This window comes from Nycticebus coucang, chromosome 16 (assembly GCF_027406575.1).
Source record: "Nycticebus coucang isolate mNycCou1 chromosome 16, mNycCou1.pri, whole genome shotgun sequence".
Taxonomy (NCBI): domain Eukaryota; kingdom Metazoa; phylum Chordata; class Mammalia; order Primates; family Lorisidae; genus Nycticebus; species Nycticebus coucang.
Genome location: NC_069795.1, coordinates 88859791 through 88880942, shown reverse-complemented (window position 1 = coordinate 88880942; position 21152 = coordinate 88859791). Strand labels below are relative to the sequence as shown.

General features: G+C 39.0%; 1 protein-coding gene across 4 annotated transcripts in view; it reads right to left on the bottom strand.

Moving 5' to 3' along the window:
• EHHADH (enoyl-CoA hydratase and 3-hydroxyacyl CoA dehydrogenase) overlaps positions 1-21152 on the bottom strand; it is a 74413-nt gene that overhangs the window by 7019 nt on the left and 46242 nt on the right. For all 4 annotated transcript variants that reach the window (XM_053565565.1, XM_053565568.1, XM_053565567.1 and 1 more), the window contains one exon: positions 7952-8293. In XM_053565565.1, the coding sequence (XP_053421540.1) occupies positions 7952-8293 (342 nt within the window). The remainder of the gene's footprint in view (positions 1-7951; positions 8294-21152) is intronic.

Here is a 21152-nt window from a genome sequence, read left to right as displayed (position 1 = left end):
GAAGGCTTGCAGTGCTATAAATTTCCCTCTTGAGACAGCCTTTGCAGTATCCCAGAGGTTCTGATAACTCATGTCTTCATTTTCGTTTTGTTCCAAAAATTTGGTAATTTCCTTCTTAATTAAGGAAGCTTCTTTCCTTCTTGTCTATAACCCAGCTATCATCCAGCACATAAGGTTATTTAACTTCCATGTTTTTGTATGAGTATGCAGATTCGTGTTGTTACTGAGTTCAACTTTCATTTCATGGTGATCTGAGAAGATGCAAGGAATAATTTCTATTCCTTTAAATTTACTGAGGTTAGACGTGACCTAAGATGTGATCAATTTTAGATGTTCCGTGGGCTGATGAGAAGAATGTGTATTCAGTTTTGTTGGGATGAAATGTTCTGTAGATGTCTGTTAAATCCAAATGTTGGATGATTTGTTTTAAATATAAAATTTCTTTGCTCAGCTTCTTATTGGAGGATTGATCCAACACTGCCAAAGGAGTGTTGAAATCTTCAACTATTATGGAGCTGGAGGAAATCAAGTTGCTCACGTCTGTTAGAGTTTCTCTTATAAAGTGAGGTGCATTCTGGTTGGGTGCATAGATATTAATAATTGAAATCTCATCATATTGAGTATTACCCTTAACAAATATGAAGTGACCATTCTTATCCTTCCTTACTCTTGTTGGTTTAAAGCCTATTGTATCTGCAAATAGAATTGCAACACCTGCTTTTTTCTGACTTCCATCTGCCTGAAATATGAACGACCATCCCTTCACCCTGAGTCTATATCTTTTAAGGCATGATGAGATTCTTGTATGCAGCAGATATTTGGCCTGAGTTTTTGTATACAGTCAGCTAACCTGTGCCTCTTTAGAGGACAATTTAAGCCATTCACATTAATGAAGAATATTGATAAGCCTGATAAAGTTTTGGGTATTGAGTTTTTCTAAAGTCCAGTGGACATTTTTAATCCTTTCACCACTGTGGAAGTTGGAGTTTGATCGAAAGTTTCTGAGTGAGTTTACTTTTGTGGTAGAGGATTGTGCTGGTCATTATGGAGGATAGGTCTGAGAATATCCTGAAGAGCTGGTTTAGTTATGGCAAATTTCTTCAACATGTGAATGTCATTAAAGTATTTAATTTCTCCATCATAAATGAAACTCAGTTTAGCTGGATACAGGATCCTGGGTTGAAATTTATTTTGTTTTAGGATATTAAAAGTTGATGACCACCCTCTTCTGGCTTGAAAGGTTTCTGCAGAGAGATCTGCAGTCATTCTAATATTCTTCCCTTTCCAGGTTATGATTTTCTTACATCTGGCTGCTTTCAGAATTTTCTCCTTCATATTAACTTTAGTGAAGTTAATTATGATGTGCCTGGGGGATGTCTTATTTGGGTTGAGTCATGCTGGGGTTCTAAAACTATCTACTGTCTGAATTTCAGAATCTCTTGGCATATCTGGAAAATTCTCTTTCATAAGCCTCTGTGCCTTGCAAACCCACTTTATCACTTTCAGAGATTCCTACGAGACGAATATTAGCCTTCTTCAAATTATCCCAGAACTCTCTGAGAGAATGATCCATTTTTGCTTTCCATTTCTCTTCCTCTTTGAGAGTTTCAGAGCATTCAAAAGCTTTGTCTTCAATGTTAGAAATCCTTTCTTCAGCTTGCTCCACTCTGTTACTGAGGGATTCTACTGTATTTTTCAGATCTTTGAGGGCTGCAAATTCTTGCTTGAATGTGTCAAAATCTTTGGTGATTTTGTCTTTAAATTCATTGAATTCTTAAGACAACTTTTTAATTTCTCCTTGAATTTCTAATTCCAACTTTTTCTCTATTCTATTAACCTTATTTGCAATCCAAATTCTGAATTCAATTTCTGACATCTCAGTCATCTGTTTATGAATGGGATCTTCAGTTACGTCTGCCATATCTTTCCTTGGGGGTGTCAATCTACTCTGGTTATTCATGTTACCAGAGTTTTTCTGCTGATTCCTCCCCATGATTATTTTACACCATTTGACTAGATGAGTGGATAAAGAAAAGTTGGGTTCAGGGCTCTAGTAGTAGTGATTAACCAGCCCTTTGCCCAAAAGCTGGGACTGGTGTTTGTACCTTTTCCCCTGGAGCTTTGCCAAGGACCCATACAGTGCTATGGCCTGAGAAACTGGGGACCTGCTTAGTGTAGTGGGCTAAATGGCTCTGTCTTATTTTCAGCTGGTCTCTGTCTGACCCTAGTGAATCAGTTACTCTGAGATGAAGTCTCAGCTGTGGAGAAATACCAGCAATTAAGTTACCCCATCCCCCACAGGCAACAATTAGAAAAGGAAAATCAAACCTTCCTACAACCACACAAGCAGGGTACCACTTGGATAGTCCTCGGGCAAGTGGCCCAGTTCAAGAGGTCCATATCAATTGTCTCAGTCAACTGTCTCAGGTGGGAGAGTTTAAAAGGTCTCTGGCAACTAGATCGAAGGGGTCTGCTGACAACTCAAATATAACTTGCTCTGGTGCTCCGTGAGGTCAGGAGGACCCACCCAGCAAACAGATTAGTCTGGGAAGGTTGATGCCTCCTTCCCCACCTTGCACCTCTGTCACACCCAGTCACTGATAACCCCACAGGGCTGTGACCCAGTTGCCACCAATGAGCAGATACTCCAGGGGTTTGCACCTGCCTGAATCACAGGGAGAGCTATGTCTCCTCAGCCAAGCTGCTGCTCTCTGCCACTATCTGGCAGGGGAAGGGGAGGCCTGACAACCTCGGGTGCTTAATGGAGGCTGGGGCTATTCACTCGGTTCCAGCCCTGCCCCTGATTGATGTTACTGACAGAACAGAACAACTTCGTGGAATTGTTTCTGTCTGAGCTAAATTCCCCTGCAGAAGAGAAGCTGTTTTGAGTTCACAGAACCTGCACCTCTGTGCTGCTGTCTGTGCTGCTGCCTGGTCTTGGCTGTAGTTTGTATTTGCAGCACAGTTAGCTGTCAGTTCCAGCCTTTGCCTGCCCTCCTTTGTCTTGTCTAATGATCCCCTGAGGGCTGGTACATCCCAGGCTCAGTAAAGTGGCCCTCTGGGTCAGCCCTACCCTGGGAATCTGCTGGCTCTGCGCATGCGTATTCTAGACTCTGTGCTCCACCCAGGCTGGTACCGCCTCAGGCAAACCCTTTACTCAGGGGGCCTGCGTTTCCATCCCAGATCTGTTCCATCAGTGGCTGCCACTGGAGAAGATGCCTGGCCTCCTCTGGTTGCCTAGAGAGACAGGGGGTGTGACTCTGGAATATCCAGGGGTGAGCCCTATTGTTGCCAAAGCGGCTCTGCTCTGTGCCTTGGGGCACTGCTGTTCCTGTATGGCTCCCTCTCAGCCGACCATCCTCTCCTCACTCCTGTGCCACAGAATCAGCACTGACCAGCAGCAGTCCATAACCTGTCTACAGCTCTCAAGAAAATACCCAAGAATCTGGACTCCTGGGGGACAGGCCTCCAGACCTCAGGGTGAGAGTGGAGGGGAGTGCTGGGAGTTCAAAATTGCAGGTAGAGAATATGTACAGTTTTATACATTTTTATGCCTGGCAGGAGAGCACCATGGCATCCTAGCAGGGGAAGTAGGTCCAGTTTTTAGAGGGTCTCTCCCATGGGATATAATGAGAGGACTTTTGGACTCTGCTCATTTGTTTGTATGGAGTACTCTGAGCCGTTCTCATGGGGGAGGGGACTCCCATCCGCTTGGTGATGGATTTTGTATCTTTTGTTTGTATCCTTAAGGTCGCAGCTTGCCTCAGCAGGGTTGATGTGTGTTCTTCAACCTTCTCTCTTGGCGCAGCTCTAATCCACCAGGTTACTTGCTAAATTTCTGTCCTTTAACTCTGCTTCTGGATGGGAGCTTCTCTGGAAAGCTGGCTTCAGTCAGCCATCTTTATTTATCACCCAATAAATAAAGTTTTATTGGAACACAACCATGCAAATTTGTTTGGCTGTTTTGTGTACAATGGCAGACTTGAGTAGTTGCAACAGAGATTATGTGTGATCCACGAAATCTAAAATATTGATTATCTGGAACTTTACAGGAAAAAATGTGCCACCCTTGTCCCAAAGCCACTAGTTGGAAAGAACCTGGTCCTAGAATGACCATACAAAGTGAGCAATAAATAAATCTTTATTGTGTAAAGCCACTGAGATTGTTGTGTTATCTGTTACAGCAGCAGATTTTCTATTACCTAACCAACCCACTACGCATAAAACAGCTTTGTGAAAGCCACTTACATATTACTTCTCTACTTCATACTGACTCACTTTGGGAACTGGTTTTGGGTATAGGATGCCCTGGTCATCAGAAATCATTGATTTAGTTTCTCTGGAATATTTTCACTAATTTTCCAAATGTATTAAATTACTTCATACAATAAACTATCAAAAATATTTGGTTTTCCAAATTCATTAAACATCTGCATTTCTGTAAGGATCAAGAAGTTTGAATAGCTCTCACTGCTATAGCAACTTGTATCCTAAACTTTAGCTCGGGTAAATATTAGGAGATAGAGTGTGGCATTCAAAACCCTAGCCTCCTAGCTATTAGACCCAGGCTTCATATAAAATTTTTGACATTGTAGAAATTAGAATCTCACTGATAAACTAAGGCATAATGAGAAGTTACATCAAAGTGCTCTGTAAACTGTAATGTAATGTAGGTGGTATCTTGGAACAGAAAGCAGAGAACTTCCCAAAAAGTTCTTAACTCTTAACTTCGCTCACAACCTCATGGCCTCAAGACATCCGAAACTTGGTCAGATAAGGGGCTGAAGGACCAAGCTTTTCACTAGTACTTACTATGTTTTCATATGTATATACTGTATTTATATTTAATTTAGTTTCTTAATATTTCCTTACAAACCCGTAGAGACAGGGGCAAGGAGTCCTGCTCCCCTATAAAATTACTGCTTTTAACTGCCATGGAATTAAATTTGGTCAGGAACCTCTTCTACTCAGAGAAGCAAATAAAAAATTAGGATACTTTAAATTCTGGTTCTATAGTTTTGGATCAACTACATTTTTCTCCCTCCCAACCCCCCGACATCCCTGAATGCTCAGTGAGGTGGGAGAACATGAATTTACAGCAATGCCAAGCTAAACTGTGTTTCCAGCAGGCTGAGAAGCCTGGCTATGGGTTCACATGGGTTCATGGAAGTGCACAGTTGGGATCATCAGGTTTGGAATTTTGCCAGGGAGCAAAGGAAGAAAAGGAAATAAATCGTGTTTGAGGACACTGGCAAGAGAGTGGTAGATATAATAACTCAATATTAAAGCTATAAAGAGAAGAAAATAAAGATAAGGGGAGATAGTCAAGTAATGAATGTAGCTGCAATAACCACTGAAAAAAATATGAGCCAGTTGGTGGCCCATGCCTAAAGTCCTAGAGACTCTGGAGGCTTAGGCAGGAGGGTTGCTTGAGCCTGGGAGTTCCAGGCTACAGTGCGCTGTTGATTGAGCCATGAATAGCCAATGCAATATAGGCTGGGCTACATAGTGAAATCCCATCTCTATTAAAAAAAAAAAGAAGAAGAAGAAGAAAAGAAAAGGAAAGGAAAGATACATGTTTGTAGAGAAAAGTAGAGTTTTGGATTTCAGGGAGGAGAAATATTCAGGCAAGTCATGAGGGTGGGTTATGGAAGTGAAGTGGGCACATGACTGGGTCTCAGGAGGCAAAGGAACCCAGAAGGTGCAGGGTTGGAAGACTTGTCCACACAGATCATAAGGAGACTCAGGATGGCAACAGGATTGGGGTCAATGTGGATAATGCAAACCTGTCACCAAAATATCAGCAGATAGGTAGAACCATGACATATTGAGGAAGGATAGAGGGATGAAATCAGATGGCAGGACACAAAGGAGAGTATCCTGAGAGGATCGATGGTCTGAGAGAAGACTGAGAAGACACCTTGAGATCCATAAAGGGTGGAAGAAGCAGCAGCATTTTCTTGAGGGGGCCCCACAAGAAGCAGGTTGTCAGGGTGAGCCAGGTTTCAGCCAAGATGGAGGAAGAAGCCAAGAAGAAGATGAAGATGAAAGAGGATTCCAGAGGGCAGCATCCCAAAGGTGAAATACTGAGCAGTACAGATATACACAGTACAGTAGAAGGTGGAAGGGTCCAGATTTTTCTCTTTATTTTTATCTATGTATACCTTACATATTTTATAATCCCTTTCAAATATTTTTCAAAACAATGCAGGATATATTTTTAAGAAAACAACTTCAAACTTTTAAACCATATATGCACATGTAAACCTAAAGTCTTTTGGAAAAGGCTCATAAAAAGGAAATAGGGAAATTCTCCAAAAATGGGCGACAAACACAAAACTGATAAACTTAACTGCTTGCTATTATTTTGCACTAAGTATTCTTCACTTGAAGGACTATGGGGGAGAAGACAGGTATGTGATAGCAACTAGAAACAAATATAGTAGAACCTGTGTAAGTTGACACTGAAGACAGTGTTTTTCAACCCTTTTATTTCATGACACACTTGAACCTATAGTTAAAGTTCCACAGCACCCTTAAATTATGTTGATCCGAAAAAAAGAGTTAAAAAAAATATGCTTACTATACTTTGACTTTCTTTTGAAAATAATTTAACTAAAGATCTTTAAAACTTCTTATGGCACACTGGTTGAAAATCACTAACCTAAGGGGACTGTAGGTCAGTGATTTGACTACCTGGTCAACATATGCAGATGGGTGACATACCAGGGGTCCTCAAACTTTTTAAACAGGGGGCCAATTCACTGTCCCTCAGACCATTGGAGGGCCAAACTATAGTTTAAAAAAAAAACTATGAACAAATTCCTATGCACACTGCGCATATCTTATTTTGAAGTAAAAAAACAAAACAGGAACAAATACAATCACACTGCCTCATGTGGCCCGTGGGCCGTAGTTTGAGAACCCCTAGGTATGGACATGTACACGTCCAATCTATGAAAATTAGGTCACCTTAAGGAGATGGTTAATTGGGAAACAGTCAACTACGGAAGTTCTACTTTATTGATATTGCAAAAAGACAGTATTAGAAGATGAGCAATCATAGTTCTTTGTCATGCTATTTCTCCCTCTCCTTAAAAAATTATAGGTAAACCAAGGGTAGACCTCAACAGAGTCAGAGCTGAAAGGAACACACTGTTTGCATTACAGACACAGTCTTTTCTACCAAAGTTTGATTGAGACAACAGACTGAGAAAATGTGAAGTGAGCTCTTTTCCTCCAAGTTGGGTTGGCGATACAGAGCTGGATGAGGATGCTTGATGCTTTAGTAACTATGGACCTCCTCCCTAGAAGATTATACTTAAGCTGGTGCATAGAACATTTTGCTTACCATTTCAGGGGATTTAAAATCCACCAAAGACCATTCTTAGGCCAACACTAAGTAAGAGTAAGTGAACTTAGGAAAGTGGGCCAAATAAACCAGTCAGGGAGCTATCTTCTGAGGAAAGAAGATATTTTGTTTGGGAAAATTCGAGAAGGGGGAGTACAGAAGCCATGGTTTCAGGGTTCAGATGGATTTGAGGATAGTGGTTTTGAAGCAGAAGTGAATGGATCCAGGGACCAGAAAGACACAGATGATATTCCAAATACCTAACTACCAACTGACAGGCCATACTCTGAGATGTAGTACAAATAATAGTCATTGCTGGGAAATGTAGGAATGAGAGTTTCAGTAGGGAAGAGGTAGAAATGAGTAAAAACCACTCAAGAGTCAAGGGTCACACCACTCATGTTCAGCTCACTGTTGGGTAGGTTAGGGTCCCTTTATGTAAAATGAAGAGAGTTCATGGGATGGAGTAGGGTGAAAATTAACTTAGCTAACACAATCCCTTGCTTTAACATGGAACCTGGTACCTGATGGTCCTAAGCAAATGACAGTACTCTACATGTGCAGATTTGGATAATCCCATTAACTACCCCACGCTCTTACCAACAACACCAACTGAGGAGATGGGTCTTGCCGATGCTGTTTTCCAGGATGCTCCAGAGGGAGTTGACCACTTAGTTGCCTCCCTTTCAGCCAAGAAAGCATATTGCAGGGCTCTAGCCTGCCCTGATTGCAGAAGGTACATAAACAACTCCTGCTCCTTCTTGATGCCCTCTTCATAGGGATACTGCACAGCAGCCTGGACTGCACGGACACAAGCCTCTGGAGCAAGGCACCCAGGGTACTGCTTCCGCACCTGCAAGAAGGCCTCACTGAAAATGGTGTCCATGTTGGGCAAGCTTGGAATTGGCTTGTTGTAGAGTCTACGGGATTCTAGAGGTTGATCTGAAAAGATTAAGAAAAATCAGAACTTTGGAAATATCACTTGTACAAAGAGAATATGAGTATATAACACTAGCAACAACAATAACTTGTTCAAATTTAAAGCACAAAATTACATGCTATTCATCAAAATATTTAATGTAACACCAACATCAAAATCTCGGACATCCTTCAAACTTAGTACCTAGAAGATAGAATTTAACACAGCAAATCAATTTTAAGTTACCTAATCTGGGCCTAGAAGTCGTGTTTTCTTTTTATTCCAAGGCTAAGACAATTTTATAATAAGTTAAATATTAATCTGTTGATGTGTCTAAGGAAAAGAATTCTTTGTTTAATATTTTAGATTCAAAATAATCTTAATTCCCACCCAGACCTCCGGAAGAGCTGCACCAGGACCGGAATTGGCACCCTCCCGAACCTCCCAAGGAGGCACAGGTTGGCTGACTGGATACAAAAACTCAAGCCAGATATCTGCTGCTTACAAGAATCGCATCTTACATTAAAAGACAAATATAGACTCAAGGTGAAGGGATGGTCATCCATGCTCCAGGCAAATGGAAAGCAGAAAAAAGCAGGCATTGCAATCCTATTTGCAGATGCAATACGCTTTAAACCAACCAAATAAGGAAGGATAAGGATGGACACTTCATATTTGTTAAAGGTAATACTCAATATGATGAGATTTCAATTATTAATATTTATGTACCCAACCAGAACGCACCTTAATTTATAAGAGAAACTCTAACAGACATGAGCAACTTGATTTCCTCCAGTTCCATAGTAGTTGGAGATTTTAACACCCCTTTAGCAGTGCTAAATCCAAAAGTTGGTTTTTTGAAAAGGTCAATAAAATAGATGAACTTTTGGCCAACCCAACCAGGAACAAAAGAGTAAAATCTCTAATTACATCAATCAGAAATGGTAAAGATGAAATAACGACAGACCTCTCAGAAATTCAAAAAGTCCTTAATGAATATTACAAGAAACTTTACTCTCAGAAATATGAAAATCTGAAAGAAATTGACCAAAACTCGGAAGTACGCCACCTACCAAGACTTAGCCAGAACGAAGTGGAAATGTTGAACAGGCCTATATCAAGTTCTGAAATAGCATCAACTATATAAAATCTCCCTAAAAAAAAAAGCCCAGGACCAGATGGCTTTACGTCAAACCTTTGAAGAAGAACTAGTACCTATATTACTAAACCTCTTCCAAAATATAGAAAAAGAAGGAACATTACCCAACACATTCTACGAAGCAAACATCACCTTGATCCCCAAACCAGGGAAAGACCCAACAAGAAAAGAAAATTATAGACCAATATCACTAATGAATATTGATGCAAAAATACTCAATAAGATCCTAACAAACAGAATCCAACAACACATCAAAAAAATTATATACCATGACCAAGTGGGATTTATCCCAGGCTCTCAAGGCTGGTTCAATATACATAAATCTATAAATGTAATTCAACACATAAACAAACTTAAAAATAAAGACCATATGATTCTCTCAATTGATGCAGAAAAAGCTTTTGATAATATCCAGCAGCCCTTCATGATCAGAACACTTAAGAAAATTGGTATAGAAGGGACATTTCTTAAACTAATAGAGGCCATCTACAGCAAACCCACAGCCAATATCATATTGAATGGAGTTAAATTGAAATCATTTCCACTTAGATCAGGAACCAGGCAAGGTTACCCATTGTCTCCACTGCTCTTTAACATTGTAATGGAAGTTTTAGCCATTGCAATTAGGGAAGAAAAGGCAATCAAGGGTATCCACATAGGGTCAGAAGAGATCAAACTTTCACTCTTCGCAGATGACGTGATCATATATCTGGAAAACACTAGGGATTCTACTACAAAACTTTTAGAAGTGATCAAGGAATACAGCAATGTCTCAGGCTACAAAATCAACACCCATAAATCTGTAGCCTTTATATATACCAACAATAACCAAGCCTAAAAAACAGTCAAGGACTCGATTCCTTTCACAGTAGTGCCAAAGAAGATGAAATATTTGGAAGTTTATCTAACAAAGGATGTGAAAGATCTCTACAAAGAGAACTATGAAACTTTAAGAAAAGAAATAGCTGAAGATGTTAACAAATGGAAAAACATACCATGCTCATGGCTGGGAAGAATCACATCATTAAAATGTCTATACTACCCAAAGCAATATATAATTTTAATGCAATTCCTATCAAAGCTCCATTGTCATATTTTAAAGATCTCAGAAAAATAATACTTCGTTTTATATGGAATCAGAAAAAACCTCGAATAGCCAAAACATTACTCAGAAATGAAAACAAAGCAGGAGGAATCATGCTACCAGACTTGAGACTGTACTATACATCGACAGTGATCAAAACAGCATGGTACTGGCACAAAAACAGAGAAGTAGATGTCTGGAACAGAATAGAGGACCGAGAGATGAATCCAGCTACTTACCGTTATTTGCTCTTTGACAAGCCAATTAAAAACATTCAGCGGGGAAAAGATCCCCTATTTAACAAATGGTGCTGGATGAACTGGCTGGTGATCTTTAAAAGACTGAAACTGGACCCACACCTTTCACCATTAACTAAGATAGACTCTCACTGGATAAAAGATTTAAACTTAAGACATGAAGCTATAAAAATACTTGAAGAAAGTGCAGGGAAAACTCTTGAAGGAATTGGCCTGGGTGAATATTTTATGAGGAGGACTCCCCAGCCAATTGAAGCAGCTTCAGAAATACACTACTGGGACCTGATCAAACTAAAAAGCTTCTGCACAGTCAAGAACACAGTAAGTAAAGCAAGCAAAAAGCCCTCAGAATGGGAGAAGATATTTGTAGGTTATGTCTCCGACAAGGGTTTAATAACCAGAATCCACAGAGAACTCAAACGTATAAGCAAGAAAAGAACAAGTGATCCCATCGCAGGCTGGGCAATGGATTTGAAGAGAAACTTCTCTGAAGAAGACAGGTGCACGGCCTACAGACATATGAAAAAATGCTCATCATCTTTAATCATCAGAGAAATGCAAATCAAAACTACTTTGAAATATCATCTAACTCCAGTGAGACTAGCCTATATCACAAAATCCCAAGACCAGAGATGTTGGCGTGGATGTGGAGAAAAGGGAACACTTCTACACTGCTGGAGGGAATGCAAATTAATACATTCCTTTTGGAAAGATGTACGGAGAACACTTAAAGATCTAAAAATAGATCTGCCATTCAATCCTATAATTCCTCTACTAGGCATATACCCAGAAGACCAAAAATCACATCACAACAAAGATATTTGTACCAGAATGTTTATTGAAGCCCTATTCATAATTGCTAAGTCATGTAAAAAGCCCAAGTGCCCATTGATCCACAAATGAATTAATAAATTGTGGTATATGTACACCATGCAATATTATGCAGCCTTAAAGAAAGATGGAGACTTTACCTCTTTCATGTTTACATGGATGGAGCTGGAACATATTCTTCTTAGTAAAGTATCTCAAGAATGGAAGAAAAAGTATCCAATGTACTCAGCCCTACTATGAAACTAATTTATGACTTTCACAGGAAAGCTATAACCCAGTTACAACCTAAGAATAGGGGGAAGGGGGAAAGGGAGTGGAGGGAAGGGGGAGGGAGAGCGATTGGTGGGATTATACCTGCAGTGCATCTTACAAGGGTATATGTGAAACTTAGTAAATGTGGAATGTAAATGTCTTAGCACAATAACTAAGAAAATGCCAGGAAGGCTATGTTAACCAGTATGATGAAAATGTGTCAAAAGGTCTATGAAACCAGTGTATGGTGCCCCATGATCACATTAATGTACACAGCTATGATTTAATAAAAAAAAAAAATACACTGGGACCTGATCAAACTAAAAAGCTTCTGCACAGCCAAGAACATAGTAAGTAAAGCAAGCAGACAGCCCTCAGTTGGGAGAAAATATTTGCAGGTTATACCTCCGATAAAGGTTTAATAACCAGAATCCACAGAGAGCTCAAATGTATTAGCAGGAAAAGAACAAGTAATCCCATCTCAGGGTGGGCAAGGTACTTGAAAAGAAACTTCTCTAAAGAAGACAGATGCATGATCTACAGACACATGAAAAAAAGCTCATCATCCTTAATCATCAGAGAAGTGCAAATCAAAACTACTTTGAGATATCACCTACCCCAGTATGAGTAGCCCACATGACAAAACCCCCAAACCAGAGATGTTGGCATGGATATGGAGAAAAGGGCACACTTCTACACTGCTGGAGGGAATGCACACTAATATATTCCTTTTGGAAGGATGTTTGGAGAATACTTAGAAATCTAAACATAGACCTGCCATTCGATCCTATAATTCCTTTACTAGGTATATATATACCCAGAAGACCAAAAATCACAATATAACAAAGACATCTGTACCAGAATGTTTATTACAGCCCAATTCATAATTGCTAAGTCATGGAAGAAGCCCAGGTGCCCATCAACCCACGAATGGACTAGCAAATTGTGGTACATGTATACCATGGAATATTATGCAGCCTTAAAGAAAGATGGAGTCTTTACCTCTTTCATGCTTACATGGATGGAGCTGGAACATATTCTTCTTAGCACAGTATCTCAAGAATGGAAGAAAAAGTATCCAATGTTCTCAGCCCTAGTATGAAGCTAATTTATAGCTTTCATATGAAGGCTATAACCCAACTATAGCACAAGAATATGGGGAAGGGGCCAAGGGAGGGGAAGGGAGGGGGGAGGTTAGGGTGGAGGGAGGGTAATGGGTAGGGCCACACCTACGGAACATCTTAGAATGTGTACAGGCGAAACCTACTAAATGCAGAATACAAATGTCCACATACAATAACTAAGAAAATGCCACGAAGGCTATGTTGAACAGTTTGATGAGAATATTTCAGATTGTATATGAAACCAGCACATTGTACCCCTTGATTGCACAAATGTACACAGCCATGATTTAACAATTAAAAAAAAATAATCTTAATTCCATTCCCAATAGTAACAAAACTAAGATACTTAGAAAAGAAGACAGTATGCAAGGATAGCTATACATATCAATGGAATATAATTCAGAGTTCATAGATAAATCTTCAAAAGTATAGTCAATAAATTGGTGGGACAATTCCTACGGTGCATCTTACAAGGGTACATGTGAAACTTACTAAATGTAGAATATAAACGTCTTAACACAATAACTAAGAAAATGCCAGGAAGGCTATGTTAACCAGTTTGATGAAAATATTTTAAATTGTATATAAAACCAGTGAATGGTGCCCCATGATTGCAGTACTGTACACAGCTATGATTTAATAATAAAAAAAGTATAGCCAATAAATTTTCAACACAGGTGCCAAAATAATTCAATGGGGGAAAGGAGAGTCTTTTTAACAAGACAGTGCTGGAATAACATTGGATGTCCACATGCAGGAAAAAAAAAAGAGCAAACTTAGATCCTTTCCTAGTACCATACATAAAAATTAACTTGAAATTGATTATAAATCTAAATTGAAGAACTAAAACTACAAAAACTTCTAGACGAAACTATAGAAAAATCTTCATAAGCTTGGGTTATGAACACACAAGTGTCTAAGAACACTTTACCAAAACCTTGATCCATAAAAGAAAAAAATCAGTAAATTGGATTTCATAAAAGTTAAAGAATTTTGTACTTCAGAGGATACCATTAAGAAAGTGAAATGGTGAGTGGGGGGAGGATGGGTAGAGGGAGAGTAATCGGTGGGACCACACCTATGGTGCATCTTACAAGGGTACATGTGAAATTCACTAGGTGTAGAATATAAATGTCTTAATACAATGACTAAGAAAATGCCATGAAGGCTATGTTAACCAGTTTGATGAAAACATTTCAAATTGTATATAAAACCAGCACATTGTACCCCATGATTGCATTAATGTTCACAGCTATGATTTAATAAAAAAGAAAAAGAAAGAAAGAAAGAAAGAAGAGAGAGAGAGAGAGAGAGAGAGAGAGAGAGAGAGAGAGAGAGAGAGAGAGAGAAGAAAGAAAGAAAGAAAGAAAGAAAGAAAGAAAGAAAGAAAGAAAGAAAGAAAGAAAGAAAGAAAGAAAGAAAGAAAGAAAGAAAGAAAGAAAGAAAGAAAGAAAGAAAGAAAGAAAGAAAGAAAGAAAGAAAGAAATGACAATCCATATACTGGGTGAAAATATGTGCAGAAGGCAGAATAATGTCCCCCCCCCCCCAGCAAATGTCCATGTCCTAATCCCTAGAACCTGTGACTGTATTATCTCATATGGTGAAAGGATTTTATAGGTGTCCTTAAGATTTAAGACCTTGCAATGGGGGGATTACCCTGTATTATCTGGGTGGGCATTTTCTAGTCATACAAGTCCTTAAGAGCAGAGTACTCTTTCTGACTGTGGCAAGAGAGATTTGACAGTGAAGAAAGGTTAGAGAGATGCAACTGCAGAGGATCTGAGCTGTTGGCAATGGTGTAGCTTTGAATATTGGGAAAGGAGACCAAGAATCAAATAATGCAGTACACTGTAGAAGTTAGAAGCAACCCTCAATTCACAAATGACAAGAACATGGGCACATTGGCCCTACGATGCAAAATACTGTATTCTGCCAACAATTCAAGTGAGCAGGAAAGAGACTTTCCCAGAGAGCCTCCAGAAAAGAGTGCTTTAGCTGACATCCAACCTGAAGCCCAGTGAGCTCTAGCAGGCTTCTAGGCTACAGAACTGTAAGATAGTAAATTTGTGTCACACTTCTAAGCTTGTGGTAATTTGCCATCTCAGGAAAACAAACCACATACCCATTAACTCTTGAATAACAAAAACTTTATAAGTTTATATAGCTGTATAGAAAACAAATATTATCGACACATCAAATATCTAATAGAGAACTTGTGTCTAAAATATATAATGAACTCTTATAATTTAATAATAAGAAGGCAAATAACCCAATTTATTAAGTGAGCAAAAACTTAAGTAGATATTTTACGAAACAAGATACGTGAACAGCTAGTAAGCACATGAAAAGATGCTCGACACCATCAGTCATGAAGGAAATGTAAATTAAAGGCACAAGGAATGTTTTAGACAGGCCTTAAGTAAAGGGGTGTCACTTCTGAGATTAAGACTCTGGCTTCCATCTTGCTCTCCCACTTGGTCACTGTGATGGAAGCCAGCTGCTGTGTTGTGAACTGCTCTATGGCGAAGCCCATGTGGCAGTGAACTGAGGGGAGCTTTCAGCCAAGAGTAAGCGAGGACCCTCCTCACAACAGCCTCTAAGGAACTAAATCCTGCTAACAACCAGTTGAGTGAGCCTGGAAGTAGATTCTCTGCCTCCCCGCCTTGAGATGCCTACAGCCACAGCCAACATCTTGATTGCAGCTTTGTTTGAAATCTTAGGGCGGAGGACCTAGCTAACCGCACCTGTTTTCCTGACCCCCAGAAACTGTGCTATAAATGTTTGATTTAAAGCCACGAAGTTTTGGGGTAATTCAGTATGTGGCTACAGGTAACTAATACAGATCCAGATCCACCAGAATGACCATTAAAAAAAAAGGCATCAATATTAAGTGTTAGTGATGATGTGGAAAACCTGGAACCCTCAGACATTGCTTGTGAGAATATAAAATCATACATCAGTTTGGTAGTTTCTTTAAAAAGGATAAATATGAATTTATTGTTCAACCTACCAATTTCACTCCCAAGAATCTACCCAAGAGAAATGAAAGCATATGCCCACAAAATGCTTGTACACAAACATTTACAGCAGCATTATTCATAACAGTAAAAACTGGAAACAAACCACATACCCATTAACTGCTGGATAAAGAAAATGTAGTAAAGCCATATAGTAGATACTATGCAGAATAAAAAGAAGAAAGCTACTGACATGTACATGACATGCTACAATATAGATGAGCCTCAGAAAAATTATTCTAACTAAAAGAAGCCAGATGCAAAAGATTTCAGATTGTATGCCATTTTAATTAAATGTTCAAAAAAGGCAAATCTATAGGGTTGGGGCTATGAGTGGGCATTAACTGTAACAGGCATAAAGGAATTTTTTGTGGGGTGGACAAGTTTTAAAATTGATTTATGGGTTGGCTGCACAACTCTATAAGGCAAATCATGCCTCATTAAAGCTGTTAAAGCATATCTAGAAATGAATTTATCAAAAAAAGTACAAGACCTTTCAGAAGATAAATATAATATTTCATTGAAAACATAAAATAAGACTTTAACAAAGACAGAAAAGCTCCATCCTCCTGGATAGAAATATTTAATAGCATAAAAATACAAATATTTTCCATATGTATATGAAATTCTAGTAAGAACGCTTATGGTTCTATTTTTTTAAAGTAACTCAACAGAATGATTCTAAAGTTTGCATTAAAAAACAAATGTGTAACAAAGTACGGTTTCCAGAACTTCAGCTATATTGGAAACTGTTTTCTAAAAATTACTACCATCTCTTCAAGAATAAACCATTATTTTAAAAATGTACATCTTAGTTATTTAGATAGAAAACCTACCAGAGCTTATAAAGCAGTTTCACTATAAAAACACAAACGAATGTAAGTCCATCTGGTATTGGTGTGTTAAGGTGTGTCCAAGGGAGAGAGAATGAGGTTTGGATGTAATCATGTGCACATGGACGTATACCTGTCAGGCATTGTGTAATCTCAACGTCTTACAAAAATATTTCCTTAATGGTGGATTAATAAATAGACTTGAGAAGAATGAGTTTCAATTACTGATTTCCCACATGACGTCAAGAATAGGATCCAGAAAGTAGGAAAGACAATAGTTAGCAGCACATGGTCCCTCCTCACCCTGCTACTTTGGAAAAACATGGACTGTACCCACAGCCCACCAACTACTTGCTCAGTTATCCAATGAGTTAGCCCAATCCTCAACTGCTGGGAAAGCAAGATCAACAGAGAAGGATGAGGACTCTTTCAGGGTCTATTTAATTAATTCACTGTGGCCTAAAAGGAAGACAAAAATGGATGGTAGGGAGAGGAGTGGGGGGAGCAAGTGGGTGAGGAAAGAGGGCTGAGCTGTCGGTGTTGTGGCTGGTGCAGTCCATGCTGTACTGTAACAGAGTGTGTGCCTGTGTCCTTGTGATGCTACCATTGTTCCCACCATTACTAAATTTAGTTGATGAGTTGAAGGAGTTCAGATGCTCATGCCATACCTCGAAATCAACTGTTGATTTTTCAAGAAGGGCATGACTATTCTTGAAAAATTCAACAGTTCATTTCGAGGAATGGCCTCCGGGAAGTCCAAGAACAGAGAGTTTTGTCACCCACTGCATCAAGGACAGATGCAGCTCCTGGTAACTTCATCTTAGGCCAGAGATTAGGAAAAAAAGGGTGGGTGGGTGGGAGGAGAGATTAAAACTGAGAAGAAAAGTCTGCTTAATGGTATGCAGTTAATTATTTCTGATCAGCATAATCTTATTATCCTGGGGACACTTAAGACTTTTCAGACTGCATATGGGCATTCTGGGAGCTATCCAAGGCATTTGTCCAGACCAGCCATAGGGCCCAACTAAGCACATCCCGTGGAGAGTTTGGGATCAGGGCACCATCCTGGATGGTTTTTTTCTGCTTGATTTCCTATCTCTCCTATCTTTCCTATCTCTAGCTGTAACTAATAATGTTATTTTCTTACAACTTCAGCTTATTACTACAAAACACATTCAGAATTTTCCTTTTGGGTCTATAGTTGTTTTCAAAGCATGTTTCTTATACACTCAGAAGTTTTCAAGTCATTCAGCAGTACCTACACAATAAAAGAGGCAAATGTCAGCATGTCAGTAATAGCATTAGCTGCCCAGGAAAATAGGGAGGAGGAGAACTCATTAGTGATTTAAATATAATTAAAATCTTTCTTTCTTAATTCTATGAGATATCCTAAGGCTGAAGTTTGAGTTTTGATAAAAATAAGTGAATCATACTTCTGAAGGAAGAAAAGGAGGCGATTATTATCCTTTCTTCCCTGTTAAATTGACAGAAAGAGATTTTTCTCTGCCTGAGCTAAAGAGAAACTCAACATGCAGTTCACAGAAATCGTGTTCTTAGACACAAAGGATGATCTCTTCTCTAACCCTGATAAACAGTAAGCTGTGTCCATCCCTAGATGCTCTGCCAAGGACAGCCAGAAAAACTGCGGATTAATAGGCTTCAGGGAGGTCACCCACAGAACTTGGGTAACAAGCAAAAAGGAAGCTCAATTTAGACATGTGCTTAGGCCTCCTGTGTAAGACAGGGTCACTCTGCTCTTTTGAAACATGTTCATATAAATGTTCACAGAGAGTAAAAATAAATTATAAAGAGCAAAAGATAAAATGAAGAGAAAGATTAAATAAAACCACTGAGATTTTTTAAAAGCCACAAAATTCAAATGAACAAACAGACTAAAATTGGCTAACACAGCCCAGTACAGCCACAACCACAGCAACAGGACCAGGGTTCATTACAGAGGCAAAAACAGAGCATTAGGGTCCTGAGTTGATGGATGTCCCCTGGGCCCAGGCATTGCTGGGAAAGGGGGGGCAGAGAGCCCATAGTCTCTTGGTCTTTGAATAACAGCACACACTTTCAGCTTCGTGCCAGAAACATGCACGTAGGAACTAGGAGTTCTTACTCAATTTGGGAACAAGCAGGCTGTTAGCCGCATGCAAGTGCAAATAAATAGCATTTTATGGTACCCTCCCCTCCCCAGTTTAGCCAAAGCAATCTGTTTTGGCCAAGAAATTTTGTATTGCACTGCTAAATCCACTGTACTGCAGTAGTCTGGGAGGCTTCATTAAGATATATAAAGATAATTAACTTCCACATTTAACTTGCCAGGATACAGTGTTAGGTTTGTAGAGACATTTACAGCTACTTCCCAAATCACATTTTTAGATGTTAACCTCCTATACTCCCTTGCTACCCATAATTGATTCCAAAGTACTGACTGGAACACTAACCATTGGAAATTCCCATTCCTCCCTCCTTTCCTATAGAAAGTAGAAGCCAAATGAGTGGTCTCAATCTTTCCCTTTGTTATTATTTCAAGTCAGCATTTGAGGAACAGGATGAGAACAGGCTGAATTAATGGAATATTTTTACAAATGGGAAAAGGAAACTCAAATTGTCACATGTGTTTAAAAACTGGAGATGTAATTCACACATCACAAAAGCCACCACTTTAAAGCGTAAAACAATTCTGTGTTTTTTAGTATATTTACAAGGCTATTCAATCATACATGTGTGTATTTTGACCATGCCGTTCATAACTGATTCCCAAATATCTTTAAGCCTGTATGTAAGTAGTGTTTGCATGTCAGTTATAAAAAGTCAAAACTAGAGAAGTTATTTCCTTTCTTACTCTTAGGCTCTATATATCAGCAACTCTCCAAGTGTGGTCCCTGGAACACAGCATCAGAATTCCTAGGCTTTTGTTAGAAATGCAAATTCTTGGAACCCACCTCCAGAAATACTAAATCAAAAAGTAATGAGTGCAGCCTTTCAAACTATGTTTTAATAAGTCCTCCTAGCAATTTTGTGCACTGTAAAGTTTGAGAACCATTGCTCTAGATCGGTGATTTTCAACCCGTGTGTTATGGCACACAGATGTGCCGAGAGGATCCCTGCTGCAAAAATTTTTAAAAATCATTAATTAAAGTATTTTCAAAAAAAGTTCAAAGCACAGTAAGTATATTATTCTTTTTTTTTTTGATCAACATAATTTAAGTATGCTGTGAAAGTTTAAAGCATGTTGTTCAAGCATGTTGTAAGATAAAAAAGGTTGAAAAACACTGCTCTAGATCAAGACAGTTGCATTAGCTTCACATAACTATAGATTTGCATACATGTATACATTTATTTGTAATAAATGCATATATATTTAATGTTTATACATTAGATTTTGCTGGAACTAAAAAAAGGAAAACAGAGAAGCATTAAAAAGAGGGGAAAAGCACAGAACTTTGGGGTGAGCTAGGCTGATGGCACAACCACAGCACTCTAGACTAGGCAACAGAGTGAGACTCTGTCTCAAAAAAAAAGAAAGAAAGAAAGAAAAGAGCAAAAGAACTCAAATAAAATGAAAAGCAACATATATAGGCCTAAACTATCCAAGACAATACACAGCAGATTCTGAGTTAGTCCTTGGTTAATGTATCATTTCTCTACTTTGTCTCTCTAGCATTTGTCTATTACAACTCAACTTCAAGAAATCATAGGATTTCAAACAGTGGAACTCATTACAACAACAACAGTAAACGTCCTAGAGTTCTCCATGGGACTCTAACCACTAAACACCAAAACAGACTCAGTTTAGTAGTTTGGGTTGTATCAAGGACAAGCAATCAGGAGTCCAATTATTGTAGCCTATGAGGTCTCAGAACATGGTTTGAAACAAATTACTTCTGTTAAACCCTTTTCTTTCTTTCTTTCTTTCTTTCTTTCAGTTTTTGGAGACAGGGCCTCTCTCTGTTGTCTCTGTTGCCTGGGCTAAAGTGTAGTGGCCGCATCATAGCTCACTGCAACCTCAAACTCCTAGGTTCAAGTGATCCTCCTACCTCAGCTTCCCAAGTAAATAGGACTACACGTGAACATCACCAGCCCACGTAATTTTTCTATTTTTAGTAGAGAAGGGGTCTCATTCTTGCTCAGACTGGTCTTGAACTCTAGATCTCAAGTAATCCTCCTTCCACCACCTCCCAGTGTGCCAGGATTACAGGTGTGAGACATTGCGCTGGGCCAAACCCTTTTTGATGAATAAAATGTTGTCCAAATACGTGATTTGTTGAGGTCCATACAGATAGGGATAACGCTAGAATACAGGTCTCCTGACTTCC